The sequence below is a fragment of the Brettanomyces nanus genome, chromosome 4 (assembly GCF_011074865.1).
Source record: "Brettanomyces nanus chromosome 4, complete sequence".
Taxonomy (NCBI): Eukaryota; Fungi; Ascomycota; class Pichiomycetes; order Pichiales; family Pichiaceae; genus Brettanomyces; species Brettanomyces nanus.
The window spans coordinates 2249160-2264590 of NC_052377.1; the positions used below are offsets into that span (position 1 = coordinate 2249160).

At 41.2% G+C, this 15431-nt stretch overlaps 6 protein-coding genes across 6 annotated transcripts; 1 reads left to right on the forward strand and 5 right to left on the reverse strand.

Moving 5' to 3' along the window:
• Positions 1 to 112: 112 nt before the first annotated feature.
• FOA43_004309 (uncharacterized protein) lies at positions 113 to 2326 on the reverse strand (the record flags this gene model as incomplete). Its single annotated transcript, XM_038924552.1, has 1 exon — positions 113 to 2326. The coding sequence occupies one exon, from the start codon at positions 2324 to 2326 to the stop codon at positions 113 to 115; it is 2214 nt and encodes a 737-aa protein (XP_038780480.1).
• Positions 2327 to 2607: 281 nt separating this feature from the next.
• FOA43_004310 (uncharacterized protein) lies at positions 2608 to 5227 on the reverse strand (the record flags this gene model as incomplete). The annotated part of the gene is made up of 2 exons (XM_038924553.1): positions 2608 to 4939; positions 4995 to 5227. The coding sequence occupies 2 exons, from the start codon at positions 5225 to 5227 to the stop codon at positions 2608 to 2610; spliced, it is 2565 nt and encodes an 854-aa protein (XP_038780481.1).
• Positions 5228 to 5714: 487 nt separating this feature from the next.
• COP1 (coatomer subunit alpha) lies at positions 5715 to 9439 on the forward strand (the record flags this gene model as incomplete). The annotated part of the gene is made up of 2 exons (XM_038924554.1): positions 5715 to 5732; positions 5831 to 9439. 2 exons carry the CDS (start codon positions 5715 to 5717, stop codon positions 9437 to 9439), a joined length of 3627 nt encoding a protein of 1208 aa, XP_038780482.1.
• A 99-nt stretch (positions 9440 to 9538) lies between these two features.
• Positions 9539 to 11107, reverse strand: FOA43_004312 (uncharacterized protein; the record flags this gene model as incomplete). The annotated part of the gene is made up of 1 exon (XM_038924555.1): positions 9539 to 11107. One exon carries the CDS (start codon positions 11105 to 11107, stop codon positions 9539 to 9541), a length of 1569 nt encoding a protein of 522 aa, XP_038780483.1.
• A 730-nt stretch (positions 11108 to 11837) lies between these two features.
• Positions 11838 to 13277, reverse strand: FOA43_004313 (uncharacterized protein; the record flags this gene model as incomplete). The annotated part of the gene is made up of 1 exon (XM_038924556.1): positions 11838 to 13277. The coding sequence occupies one exon, from the start codon at positions 13275 to 13277 to the stop codon at positions 11838 to 11840; it is 1440 nt and encodes a 479-aa protein (XP_038780484.1).
• A 200-nt stretch (positions 13278 to 13477) lies between these two features.
• FOA43_004314 (uncharacterized protein) lies at positions 13478 to 15357 on the reverse strand (the record flags this gene model as incomplete). Its single annotated transcript, XM_038924557.1, has 2 exons — positions 13478 to 15277; positions 15352 to 15357. 2 exons carry the CDS (start codon positions 15355 to 15357, stop codon positions 13478 to 13480), a joined length of 1806 nt encoding a protein of 601 aa, XP_038780485.1.
• Positions 15358 to 15431: the final 74 nt, after the last annotated feature.

Sequence of the window (15431 nt, forward strand, 5' to 3'; positions counted from 1 at the left end):
ATCTAACTACAACCTATGAGCGAGACCCACGACAATCATATAGATACACTTTAAAATTGAACCATTAGTAACCAGTGATTTAAAGCTGTAGAAAATGCTAGGGCGATCTCTTTCACTGATGCTGCGGTTGAAAGTCTTCATTGGATGCTTCTGTAATGGTTGTCAAAAAAGAGCTCTCACCAATATTTGCATCCGATATCTTGGGGGAAAAGAACGTAAACTCGTCTTCTTCATCATTGATATCATTCGTATTAAAGTCATGATTGTCATCACCCAAAATTTCATCGTATCTACTGGAAAATCCACCCAACGGCCTTCCACCATTATTCAAAAATTCGGTATAATAATGCTTCCTCAATGCTGGATGAAGACAAGGTATTTGAGCATGCTCAGAGAGCTGAATGTTTTCAGGAGACTTAGACTCTGAAGGAGGAGATATTGGATTAAACAGAGTGATTGTCTTTTCATTCAAGCTAATCCGATTGCCAGAAATTCCAGCAGCCACCAAACCAGATTGAGTATTATTATTAGGAGCCGAAGATGATCTAGAGAGAGTATCGTGACTATTGCCACATTTAATACCCTGATCATCGTAATTGACTTCATAGTCATACTCATCCGGTATCTCGTTAACCTCATCAAGCATTGAACTATCCACGCTTGGAAATTGTGCCATATATTCATTGTCATTGTCGTCAATTGACTTTGACTTATTCCTTTCTTCACCAGGAAGCCAGGAGTATTTGTTCTTGATATTGTTCAAATTATCTTCTTCGAAATCAGAACCTATCTGATTGTATTTAAGGCTCCTAATGCGGGGAGGCCCCGAGTGCATATATCTCACTGAATCAGAAGACGATGGATGAAGCTCTGATTGAGGTTTGCCTTCACTGAAAGAGATGCAGGACTCGCCATCTTCATTTGTTTCACGCTCTAAAACATTGAGAGTTTGTTGTGGTAATTCAGTTATAATAGCCTCTTCTGGAACCGTTGAATGCTGAAGAACCTTACAATAGTCTATGGCATCAGAACTAACAGCCTTATCTTCTATCGAGGAACCCCGAAGTTGTTGTAATAACATGCTAATCTGCGCATTCTGATCAATGGGAGAAGACGAGGGAACCGGTCCATCATCTGAATCGAGCTTAGCAGATGGACCTTCTTTCGGACTTGAACTTGCTTCATGCTCTTCTTCCCCATCTTCATCATCATCTGAAAACATCCTTCTGTTAAACAAATCATCAGTGTCGTCTCTTGCGTCAAAATCAACGTAATTCATATCATCATCCAACTCATTCAAAGGCTCACAAGAGTTAATGAATTGCATAAAGTTCTCAGAACTCTGCTTCTCCTTATCTTCCTCCAGCTCCTTACGAATTTGATCTTTGGATTTGTAGTACTTTATGGAAGCATTACGACCACCAGCCTGAAATGAAAATTGCGAACTGGTATCAGAATCCAACGAAACCTCATCGTCATCATTGCCATCATCCTCTCCGTCAACATCATCGTCTTCTACAAAACCATATCTTTTCGTCCGGTCCTTTTTTGGTCTTTTAGGCTTGGCAGATATCACAAAACTGACAGAATTCTTGTGATCCGGAGTGCTATCCATAGTACCTGTGGCTCCTGTAGCCTTCTCAAAACTCCTCAACTTCACAGGAATAGGAGGTTTTACTAGGCCAGGATGAAGTGTATTCGAACCATCATCAAAGCCCCAAGTATGAGTTTTGGTGCCGAAGATGGTTGTAGGAGATTCAAGGACACCAGTATCAGTAGCACTAGTATTAACCATTAAGTGAGTGGGAACAGATGCCACAATAGACCCGGACATATAGTCCGCACAATTGAAAGAATAGGAATCGCACGTTAATACAGGCTTTTCGTTTGATTCCAAACTGTGGCGATCAAAACCAACACGTCCTAGTTCTCCACTAAAGTGCCTCTCGTGCTGCTTAAGTCTGGAAAAGAATCCTGTACCACCGGAAGCGTTGGAGGTACCGTTGGACGCAGCACTGGTAAGCGAGGTGAAGCTGGACTTTGTGACCAACTTGGGTGACGACTGAGGTAACCCCGGTAAACTGACTGTGGAATGTTTCTTCTTCGGGTATCTTATAGGGCTAAGCAGCTTTTTGATGGGCGATGACGTCGTACTAGTGATTGCGCTCGAACTAGTACTAACATCTGCATTAACGATGGATGAATTCATCAACGCTAAAGAAGGGGAGTCATGACTATGACCGTGTGTACTGCTGTTGGGCGTCTGGGATTCCTTGTCCAAAGAGGACGCGGAATTTCGCAGATGTACCTTCATAAAAGATCTCATTATCAGAGCATGACTTCAACGGTTATTAGAAGAGCCCAAAATATCGAAAACAGCTAAGAAAGAATCAACTTGATAATTAGAATTTCGAGCTTTCTGATTGTTTTCCGGTACCGTACCTTTTTCGTATTCCTAAATAGGACAGCCCGGACAAGGCAGCATAAGGTGGAAAAAAAAGAGACCATTCATTCATTCATTGATCACCATTTACTAGTTAGGTAATATAAGTATATTGAAAGAAACAATAAAAAATTAAGAAAAATGACGAAAGGAACAATCGACAATCACTTTCTGTTCTGATAGCTTCTATTCTGTCCAAGCTTTTTGGTGTCCAGCTGAATCTGATAACCTCCCATACTCAACTTCTCATTTCTCTCGATAATCTGATTGCACTTTTCACCTAGTGAGAGAACCAACTCCTGAAGTTTGTTAGGCTTACTCTCCTCATTCTGCACAAAGTCCAAGGTATTAGTTTTGAGATTAATGTAGGCGTTAATGTCATCGTTACGAATCAAGTTAGCCAACACAGATCTCACTTTACTCTCTTCGAGCTCAAACACTTCGGATAAGTTTGAAATTGAGCACTTGGAGAAGTACGGTCTATTCTTGAAGATAAACGTTCTCAGCGCTTCAATTTGTAATTTACCTGTAATCATCTTCTTAATTGCTTCAACATCTTTGAAAAGTCCCCAAATTTTGATGTTTTCCAACAACTGTGCAGTCTTTTTCCAATCACAGTTACCCAAAGCACGAGCCGCCAACATAATATGATCACGGGCATTCTCTGGTGGACCATCAAATACCTGGCGTTCACGGTATTCAAGCACACGACGGAAAGCCTTTGGAGACGACTGCCTACGCTTGGCATAGTCAGCATACTGTGCCATCAACGGCACCTCAATTAAAAGAGAAGCGACATAAAAAGAACATTCAAGCAACTCCAAATTGATATGCATATGGAATGGAAGCAATCTTTGCTTGTCGACCTGCGACTGCTGCATCTGGAATCTTTGAACACCCTGGCCCAAAAGTTCCTTTTGACGGGGTGAAATAGCTACTTCTTGCAACAGTTGCTGAGCTTCGTGAATTAAACCACGACGGAATGCAGATAAACCAAGTTGAACCAATGCTCTGTTGAAATGAATTTGCAATTGTGGATCTGCAGTGTGAATTGAGGATTGCAAATGCGACAACAACAGCATATCACGAGCCTTGTAATACTGATCGTTAAGTGCGTAGTTGTATATGTGACAAAGAACGGACTTTTTACGGAAGATAGAGTTCGACTGGCGATAAAGGACAGAACAGAGAGAATCAATAAGACCATTAGTATAGTCCAATCCCTGAGGACCGGCATCTGCCGAAAGCCTTGGGTAGATTTCAGAGTTCCTCTCAACATCCACGGCACTCCAAGCCTTCATCTCTGAAAAAATGATCAACTTGGTAGGTTTGTAGTAAATGCTTTCCAATCTTTTCAGAACCACACGCGACAACTGTCCTCCTTGAATTTCCGTAAGCTCGGATTCTGGAATGATACGTTCATAGTAGAGCTGAGAACGTAGGAGAAGAGTATATAGAGTAGACTCATCACGCAAGCGCACAATGTACTCTGTCGAATGGGGGTCTAGAACTAGAAGATGGGAGGAGATCTCGTCAGCCAATCTCTCAACAAAGGAAGCAATAGAACCGACAATTTCAATGACTCCCTTATCATTAGGTTTAGGCTCATTTGCAATATCATCCGGAACAGCAGCAGTCTCAGTAATGACGTACTTTCTGTTGGAATCCAAGATATCAAGAAGCTTAACGATATCTTGCAAAGTAACTTTCCATTGATCCGAAGGCATGTAGTTTGCCTTTGAGTATAAATCGAACCTCACTGAAATCTGCAGCAAGATAATAGAGATCTGTTCGTACGGCGTCTCGGCTTCCCCGAAATACTTCCTTAATATGATCAACTGCTCCTTCTGGTCAACATTACGCTTACCACGAGACTCAATAATGGTTCTCAAAGCATTGAAGAGATCCTTTTCGGCAGGAATAGGAGTTCCATCAGCGGTTGAAGCACCGGAAAATTTACCCCCAAAGTTATCAACAGAGGGAGTGACAGATAAAGAGATCTCGCCATCGTCAGCAAGGAAGCTATCAGGATCCTTATTATAAACGGAAAGTTCCACTGGATACTCCTTAACATACTTCTTGACTCTCTGACGAATGACATTCAAGGATTTAGACTCGGTGGCATTCAACTTCTTCTTGGATTCTTTCTGGTTGGCCTTATATTGATCCAAAACATCCTGCAATATCGCCAAACAACGAACAAATTGACGTGGCACAGAAATATGATGCTGAGGATATTTGGAAACAAGCTTCAGTAACAAATCAAATTGAGTACCAATACTAATCCACTCTTCCACCATTGAATAGTTCTCGATTTGGTCGACAAGTTCGGCAATCTCGTCCAAATATTTATCCTTGGCACTCTTAACCACCCTCTTTTCCTCTCCCTCAGATTCAGAATCCGAATCTGAACCGTTCCTTCTTGACGAACCTTTGGCAAAGTCTTTCTTGAGGAAATAGCTACGTCCTCTCTTTCTACCAAACGAATCATCACTGCTTCCTTCAGATTCAGATTCAGATACTGATTCTGAAGACGACTCTCCCCCAATACTCATCATCATCATCATCGCCATCATTATTTTCTCCCTCTTCTCCATTTCCAGCTTGAATTTGTTCCTTTTCTTCTTTTTCTTGCTTCTTCTTCTCTTGCTCCTCCTCTTCCTCTAAAAGCTCCTCTCCTGAACTCCCTTCTTCGGACGTATATAATAGCTCTTCATCTGAAGACACCAAGTTCTCCTCATCAGAAGAATCGGCATCATATGTAACAGAGAAGAAATGTGACATCTATTGTTTATTGTTGTCTATCAGTGATAACAAGGAACTGCAATCTTGTCTTTCAATTTTAAACTTTCCTTTCACCGGTTTTTTTTTTTCTTCGTCAGACCAAATTTAAGTCTCTTTATCAATTTTTATTGAGGAGCTTTCGAGTTGAAAAAAAAAACCAAAAAAAAAAAAACAAAAGTAAAAAATTTTTCACCCCCCCAACAAGTTGATCCATACACGACTCGAAATTTGAACTTAATCATTTGGATTACGTAAAGTCTCTGAAACGCGTCGTTGCAGCAGCGCCATGACTTGTCCATAAGAAAAAAAGGAGAAAGCGAGAGCCAAGCCAGAGCCGAAGCCAAAACCAGAGCCAGAGCCAGAGCCAGAAAAACCCAAGAAAAATAAATTCATCGAATCGGAAAAAGACGAGAATCGTACATTCACATTATTTACACTCTCTTGTTTCTATTCGTCTAAGCACATATACAGCTTTATTATCTTCAGGATGAAGATGCTAACAAAGGTAAGTATCAATTGAGATGAAGACAAATCCACCTGTCCTATTTATATTCATCAATCGATCTCTTAGAGTACTAACAAAACCCCCTTCCCCCCCCTTAGTTTGAATCTAAATCGTCTAGAGCTAAAGGTGTTGCCTTTCATCCGACTAGGCCATGGATTCTAGTGTCCTTACACTCATCAACGATCCAGCTATGGGACTATCGTATGGGAACATTGATTGCTCGGTTCGAAGGTCACGATGGACCTGTTAGAGGCATAGACTTCCACCCCACTCAGCCCATCTTTGTTTCAGGTGGTGATGATTACACTATTAAAGTTTGGTCTTTGAAAACTAAAAAGTGCATGTTTACTTTGTCGGGCCATTTAGACTATGTTCGTACCGTTTTCTTCCACCACGAGCTTCCTTGGATTATTTCTGCCTCTGATGATCAGACCATCCGTATTTGGAATTGGCAGAGTCGTAAAGAAATTGCTTGCCTTACAGGCCATAATCACTACGTTATGTGCGCACAGTTCCATCCAACCCAGGATCTTGTTGTTTCTGCTTCTTTGGATCAAACTGTCCGTGTTTGGGACATATCTGGTCTCTGTAAGAAGCATTCTGCTCCACAGGGTGCTCTCGGTATGAACACCGCCGCTGTCGGTATGAACTCGTTTGAATCTCAGCAACAGATTCCTCAACAGGATATTTTTGGCAATACTGATGCTGTTGTCAAATACGTTCTTGAAGGTCACGACAAAGGTGTCAATTGGGCCACTTTCCATCCGACTCTACCATTGATTGTTTCTGGTGGTGACGACCGAGTCGTCAAAGTGTGGCGTATGAGTGATTCGCGTGCCTGGGAAGTCGACAGTTGTAGGGGACATACGAACAATGTTCCTTGTGTTCTTTTCCACCCTACTGAGGATTTGATAATTTCTGTGGGTGAGGATAAAACCATTCGTACATGGGACTTGAACACTCGTACTCCCGTTAAACAGTTTAAACGCGAAAATGATAGATTCTGGCTGATTGCCGCCCATCCAAATATGAATTTGTTTGCCGCATGTCATGATTCTGGTGTTATGGTATTCAAGTTGGATCGTGAAAGACCGGCAAGTACACTGTTCCAAAACTCTGTCTTTTTCGTCAACAACGAATTCCAACTTCAACGCTACTCCTTTGACAGACAAGAAGCTTCAATGCCATTACTTTCTCTTAAAAAGGTTGCTGTTCCTTGGAACAAGATTCGCAAAATCTCTTATAATCCTGCTGAGAATGCCATCTTGATCCAATCTGGCGAAAACGAAGCCGGCATTTATGCCTATATTCCTGTTCCCAAGGAAGCTGTCGGCGCCTTGGACGCTACTCCAAGAGGCCAAGGCAAGGCTACTGCTGCCTGCTTTATTGCGCGTAACAGATACGTGACTTTCTCCAAAATTACTCATAAATTGGAAGTTAGAGATTTGAATGATAACGTCACTAAGGCCATCGCTATGGATTCTACCGTTAAGGACATTGTTTACGCTGGGCCTGGTGTCATTTTTCTAATGATGCCAACTAAAGTTGTCACCTATGATGTGCAACAGAAACGTCAAATCGCCGAGATTCAGGTGAACAATGCTAAGTATGCATCTTGGTCTCCTGATGGAAAGCATGTTGCTTTGCTCTCTAAGCACACCATCACAATTGCCAATCGTAAACTTGAATCAATAATGTCTATGCACGAGACCATTCGTGTGAAGAGTGCGGCATGGGATGATACTGGTGTTCTTATCTATTCCACTTTGAACCATCTAAAATATGCCCTTTTGAATGGTGATATTGGCACCATCAAGACATTGGAAAACACTCTTTATATAATGAAGGTTTCTGGCTCTACCTGTTTCTGTCTCAACAGAAAGGGTGCAGTTGAAGAAGTTCAGATTGACCCTACCGAATACAGATTCAAGAGGGCCTTAGTCAATAAGAAGTTCGGCGAGGTTTTGCGTCTCATTCAACATTCTAACTTGGTTGGTGAGAGTATAATTGGATACCTAGAGAAGCGCGGATATCCTGAGGTTGCTCTTCAATTTGTCCAGGATCCTGAGACTAGATTTGAGTTAGCCATTGAATGTCACAACCTTGATATTGCCCTTGAAGAAGCGCAAAAACTCAATAAGCCTGCCATCTGGGAAAAGCTTGGTAAAGAGGCTCTTTCTCAAGGACAAATCTCCATTGTGGAAACTGTCTATCAACAGCTTCATCAACTTGAGAAACTGTCATTCTTTTATTTGATTACGGGAGACCTGAATAAATTATCCAAAATGGAGCAGATTGCCGAATCTCGTGGTGATATGTCTTCTATTGTACAGAACAGTATATACTTGGGATCTGTTGAAAAACGGATTCAAGTGTTGACTCAAGCTGGTTTGGCTCCGTTGGCATATGCTACAGCCAAGTCTAATGGACTGGATGAGATTGCCCAGCAAATTCTTGAAGATTCGGATCGCGATTCTCCTCCCGAGCTTCCATCTGGAGCCAAGGCTATATCTGTCGCACAACCAAAAGTTTCTAGGGCAACGGACTTCCCACTCAAAGCTGCTTCTCTTTCATTCTTTGAACAGGCTTTGTCCGGCAACATGGAGCATTTGTCTTTGGAAGGTGAAGGAGAATATGTAAAGTCTCCAACTGAAAACGGTGCCGCCGTTGCATTTGAAGAGGATGCTATCTTTTCTGACTCACCAGTCGAGGAAGATGACGGCTGGGATATGGGTGATGATCAGTTGGATGTAGATGCGGGAGAGAAAATAGAGGAAGAAAGCGCAGATATTGCTGGTGTGCCTGGAGAGTTGGGTGCCTGGATTAGAAACTCCAAATGCGCTGCTGGATACATTGCTGCAGGTGCATTTGAAGCGGCTGCACAAATGCTCAATAAACAGGCGGGTATCACTAACTTCGAGCCTCTTCGTGCCAGATTCATGCAAATATACCAGGCTAGTAAGCTTTCGTTCCCTGCTGTTGACGGACTGCCTTCCCTTCCAGCTTATATTAGAAACAATGCTGACGAGAGCTCCAGAGCTGCCCCTTACATTCCAGGATATGATCAGCTTGAACCTCTACTCCATGAAGGTTTTAGGTTGTTCAAGGCCAATAAATTAGCGGAAGCCGTGACGGTGTTCCGTAAGACCATTTTAATTATTGCAACCCTTGTTGTGGACGATGAGGACAAGGAAGAAAAATGTAGGGAGATACTTACTCTTTGCAGAGAGTACATCTTAGGGCTTTCTATCGAGTTAAAGAGAAGAAGTTTGCCTGCTTCGGAAGTGAAACGCAACTTGGAGTTTGCTGCTTATTTCACCAGAGCCAAGCTGCAACCTGCACACAGAGTGAATGCTCTCCAAGTGGCCATGACTCAGTCATTCAAGCACAAAAACTATGCTATGGCTTCGTTTTTTGCCAGTGAATTCCTCAAGATTATGCCTTCCGGTGCTAGGGCAGAGCAAGCGAAGAAGGTGAAGGATAGAGCTGACTCAATCTCGACGGATGCCGTTGAGATAGATTTTGATCCTTACGCAGAGTTTGAGATTTGTGCTGGTACTTACTCGCCTATCTACAAAGGTACTCCTAGTGTTAGCGATCCCTTAACTGGAGCCAAATATCAAACTTCCGAGAAGGGTAAACTGTGCCAAATTACGCAGATTTCGACCATTGGTGCACCTGCTTCCGGCTTGAGAATCCGAGCTTGAGACTGGTCTGTCAGTATAGATCTGGTACTTTATGTTTAATATTTTCCTTTTATAGTTTAAATCTAGATTTAAACCTGTGTTTCAGTATAGTAAAGTAAGCTAGTATCTGCGCCTCTTGATTTGTGATATCTCTGAGTCAGCCTTTAATCTTGATTCATACCATGCCTCGAAATCAAGTATAAAGTCGTCCACCGGGCCTATGATTGACAAGGGAAGTGAACGTTTAACATGATGAACAACCTTTTTAAGCTTCTTATCATTGCACGTTTTTTCATCATTAATCATAGACCATTGCTTTTTGTAGAACTCCACAAGGTTCTTCAGGCACAACAACTCCTCAGTTGTCATATCTGGATCCTGCTCCTTCAAGTACCATCCAATAAGCCAGACAATCCTAAGAAAATTTGGGAACTTGAACTTTTCGGGTACCTTGGTTTCAATCTCTATCTGATAGATCTTTAGATGATTCTCTAAGCTTAGCAAATTTAGGAAGTTACCACCTATGACAAGGGAATCGGACGGAGTGTACACAGAATGAATCCACCCGGAAGGAAGAAGAAGTAAATCTCCTGCATTCATGGTGATCTTAATACCATTGTTAATATAGGCAGAATCAACAGTTTTCTCGTATTTGAGCCGTTCCTTGGGAGTCAATTTGGGAATCAGATCACCTAGCCAGAAACTACCTTGACTATCAGAACCGCACCATTTTTTGTAAATATCCAAGTTCTTATCTGTTGGAGGATACATCAAAAACTGCTTTTTACCGGAGAGAATCGTATAGTAAACCGAAGTTCCAGCGAAATCAATATGAAAGTCCGTAAAGGAATCGGCTACGGACATAAGAACATACTTCGTTACTTTGGGCTTGTCTAACCCAGTATCAACCAATTTTTGACCTAAAATTGATCCAAAAAGTCGAGTTACAACGTCAATATCCTTCACCACTTTAGGAATTTCCACAATTTTCCCGAGATTGGTCTCGGAGAACTCTAAAGAGATCACATTCTTTATCCTCTCTCTATCATCTGGACCCTGCTTAAAATAGTCTCTCCATTGATCCATTGTCCAATTAGGAGAGTTATTTTGAGTCATAACATCCATTACGGGAACTTCTGCATCGTGACCAATCAAATCTGCCAACTCATCGATGTTCAATCTGGGAAACTTTAGACTGAGCCCAATTCTCTTATCGTAGTTAGGCCGTACCTGAGGATTGCACCCCCTTATAAGAATTGGCTTTTTAAGCTTTGTATTCAGAATAATTTGCATCAATGCATCATCATCAACCACACCATCCTTGTTACAATCTCTTTTAGGATCCACCAAATAAACTAGACCTTCCAATGGCTCGTCGTTCTGGAAACTATGGAAATCCTCGATATGTGGATGATGATTAATTTCTCTAGGATCATCTCCTTCATTCAGTGCCACATAGTCAATTCGCTTATGATTCCTAGAAGAAACCCGTTTCAACAACGAGGATCCTTTGATTTTGCTGCAATCAGGACAGTGAAACTCTCTAATAGATTGAAATTCAGACTTCCTTAGGTCCACACAGCTAGTATGGAACCAGTGATGACATATACTGCAAATAATCCAATTAATTTCCAGTTTTTCGTCATTGTCAGAAACTTTGTGACATAGATAGCATACAGAATCACTCATAGTGTTTGCTTATGTCGATTACCCAAGAAAAACGGTATCTTATGTAGTGAGGACCTAAATAGACTAGATACTATGCCGATTATGTAAGCTCGAGAATTAAGATACTAAGAAAAAATTTAAAGGCTAAGGAACCATGAAGCACAACCAGTCTGTTAACAATCATTGGTGCGTTAAGTCATGCTTTCGACACATATAAAGACATTTCTGCGGTGCTTTTCTACCACGGGAATTAGAAATGAAGATTATTCGATTGCGTCGGCGTTTTCGAACTTGAAAAAGCAACATGATAAACTTGAATCTCAACAGCAGCAGCAGAAAAAGTCGTCAGTGTCACAAATGTTTGTGAACGACTTCAGTGGACAAACCACTTATGATCCCTTTGACTTTTCGGTGGCCAAAACCAGATACAATAAGAAAATCAGCAATTTAAATAGAGAGAGATTAATGAAAAGCTCGTCTTTTAATATGCCTGAGGTGAATCCTACTGACTTCTATTGCATGCCTCATTTACTTAGTAAGTATATGAATACTTCCGGACAAATACTGCATCATAGTGTGACAGGATTAATAGTTAAGAAGCAAAAATCGATGGCAAAAGCTATCAAGAGAGCTCGGGCCTTTGGATTTATGTCTGCTGTCGCTAAAGACGTGTCTGTATTCTCTAAAAGAGGTCCTACTCTATAAGTGGGACCCCGTTTCATGTAAATAACCAAATAAATAATATATCTTTTTATACCATCTTGCCTTGAATTCCCCTCCATTGAAGATACACGGTCGTACCTTGTCCATAGACACTCTTGAGGAAGATATTACCATCAAAGAGTCTTGTGTAGGTCAAACTCATGGGTAAGCCATATCCCATTCCTGCAATCATATTGGCAGATGTATTATCCAAAAGCTTAGTTCCATCTTCGCTATCATTTACAGTCGTAAACGAATAATCAAACAAGTTTTCGACGATTTCCGGTTTGATTCCCTTTGCATAATCAGTGATTCGAACATCTAGCCTATAGAACTCTTCAGGGGATGTAGGCTCTTTAAGAATAACTAGCACTTCGATAGGTCTAGTGATTTTGTTATCCATACAGGCTCTGGTGGAGTTTTTAAGAATCTCATCAAATACATACTCAATGTGACTGATCACATAGGGAAATACCAACGGGTCGAAATCTCCATAGTTTCCAATGTCTCCAACTTCCTGGATTCTGGCAGTTCCATCCGATTTAAGAAGAATACTCTTCACATTAACTTCAATTTTATCTGCATACTTCATAGCAGCCATATCATTGACATAAGTATAGGAATGACTCAAAATCTCGAGAACGTTTACATTCATGTCAATGACACCGATACTTTTCAATGATTTGAGATCGTCTGTCTGCTTCAACTGAGAATTGAGAAGTATATGATGATTAACCAATAATCTCATCAAAATCCTTTCTCTCATGTGTGGATTCAAAAAGTTCTTATCGTCAACCAGACTGGAATCAATCTCATCAAAGCCTTCTCTTAAATCAACAGTGTTGTCAGTGTGCATCTCCAGAATATTTCCAAGAACTTGGATCAACTTCTCGTTCTGCTCAGCAGTAGTGATCTTAAATCGAGATAGATCATCGTAAGCTCTATAGGGCTGAATATCAAGGTCACCTCCACTACAATCCTGAACAAATCGAACTAAAACTCGCAATGTATCGATGTAACATTCATATATCTTGGCCATATGGGGATTCATCAACACTATGTATGGTAAATTCGAGAACCTCTGAATACTTCTACCAACTAAAATGAACATATCTCTCAAAATATCGTTGGCATTTTCAATAAGTATCGCTTCCTTATCAACAGAAGCGTGATTATGAAACTTGAGCAAGTCGTTGAGAGCCACCGTGGGAACTGGCTCGTTGGATAGGTCTTGAACCAACCTTTCCAATGTGATTCTTAAGAGAAATCCAGATTGTGCCATTGGATCATCACCTTTGTTATCAGATGACATCTGAGTTCCAACATTTTGTTGAGATACAGAAGTGGATGTAGAGAAGAATCGGCAAGGAATGATACGGCGCTGTCTTTCACTTAATACTGAGACTCCATGATATCGAGGAAATTTGGAAACTACTGCCAATCTAGATGTCAGTCTAGAAACCGTCTTTAATCGGAGTAAACGTTGCATGATCTAAGAGGAAAAGTGAACAAGAAGGAAACGACTTTTATCTGTACTTACTTACTTACTTACTCTTTGCTGACTCTAGGCCGGCCACATTTCCCCGTGGCTCGCGGCTGACTTCCCCACAGAAAAGCAGCCGAGAAGCTTTCAGCCTCGCATACATTAGCGATTACTCATACTACCAGTGATATTCATTAAATTAAGTATTAATCTGCCTTAGCCCTACTTAGAGAGAGATTAGATGAGCTCTGGATGCGCCTTCTTGGAGGAGGCGGAGGAGCCGGCCTTCTTTTTCCACCATTAGACGAATCAAGTGACATGGCGGAACCTGTAGACATTCCTCTAGTACGTCTAGGAGGAGGTTGTAAATAGTCGTCAGTCTCGCTGATGACAGAAATCTGCGACGATGAAGAGGAACTAACCCGAGTTACCATTTGTACTGGTATTTTTGGGTCTGTCTGACCGATATCAGCCGATGACCAATGACGAGGATGTGGTGGTGCTGGAGGTGGAGGTGGTGGTGGTGGTGCTGAATGATGATTCCTAAGGGGAGATCCAGGTAGCGATGCCGGTAGCGATCTAATTCCCTGGCACAAGGAATTGGCTATAACTATTGGGGACGGGAAAGAAATAGGACCGATCTTAGTTGGGGATACTTCAATCTCTTTGAATATGTCCAGCTTGAGGCATCTTTGAGCCAATCGTTGAGTGACCTCGTTTGTCTGCTCAGTAGTCAAAAGATAGGTAAGAATATCCCTCATGCTGTCAACCTTATAACAATGACCTTTCAAGTTCGAAAAGAGAAGCATCGGGTAGAGAACGCGAAGATATGTGTTTATTAAGGGAACATCTTTGCTTAATGACAAATTGCACAGTTCTCTTATAATGATATCCACTATAACCTTGAGGTCATTAAGATATATGGAATGACAAGTTTTTGACGTTGTGAATATCACGTAAAGCATTTTGAGCATTAATATCTGAACCGTTGGATTGGTTTCCCTATTAAAGTTCAGGATCAAAGTCTCTGCAAAGTTACAAAAATAAACGTTGCTAGACATCAATGTATCAAACAATCGATTCGTTGTACTTTCTGCTGAATTTGAATACTGCTGAACCATGAATTGCTCATTAAGGATCAACAATAGCTTAAATTTCATGTAGTTCGCAGGATCTTCCTCTTCTGTCGATACCTTCAACTTAGACAGTAGATACTTCAGAAACTTCGTACTCATAGCATTCAATTGCTCAGGCTCCAATTCGCACTGTTTGCAAATTTGATAAAGAAGTTCAATATAATTGAAGTAATTAGATGCAAACGGATCTCCTTCTTTGACATTTCGTGACACCATGTAATAATTGTGAAGGACCTTGCAGATGGCTTCGATGCCACTATATTTGTTAAGAATGTCTAGAAACTCTTCTCCAACAGCCTTGTAATTAGTATAGAAAATCCAGCCAATGGTTCTGATGAATTTCTCGTTTGTCTCAATTGTATTTACCACGTCCTCCTGTAGATCCGTGTCAAGAGACGCTGCATTCAAACTCATATTCTTGGCATTACTATCGACAGCATACGTCAATAAAGAGAGCATTTTCCGAATACAAAAGATCTTGTTTCGTTTATAATTCTCGTAATTCAGAATAAATTTCGAAACCTTCTGGAAGAATCGTGGATCTTTACCTGAGTCAGCCAATTGGTCGCAGTAGTTGGATACAAGCGTCAAGTAGCTGACCAATAGTGTATTAATTTCCTCTTCTGAACATGGATCAATGTCCTCTGAACATGGATCTTCTCCCATGTCATCAACGTCCGCTCCAACGTCCGCTCCAACGTCCGCTCCAACATCCTCAACTGTATCTTCTTTCTCCTGTGGCTTTCTAAAACGCTTGGTAAAATACCTTCCTCTCGAAGTATCATAGTACAACTTGGTGTAGAGTAATTCCCCCGCCAAGTACCAAAACCGTTCCAGAGTAATATTACTCTCGTATGGTAACTCTACTCCCTGTGACATTTTACAGCGACATCAATAAGAAGAAAACCTGTAACGGAGTAGACCGACCATATCTGGCAGAACACCCGCATAACAATTGAATTTCAGTTAGGTCGCGATAACACGACAGTCACATGATTATCTCGTTTACGCAAAAGTATTTAAT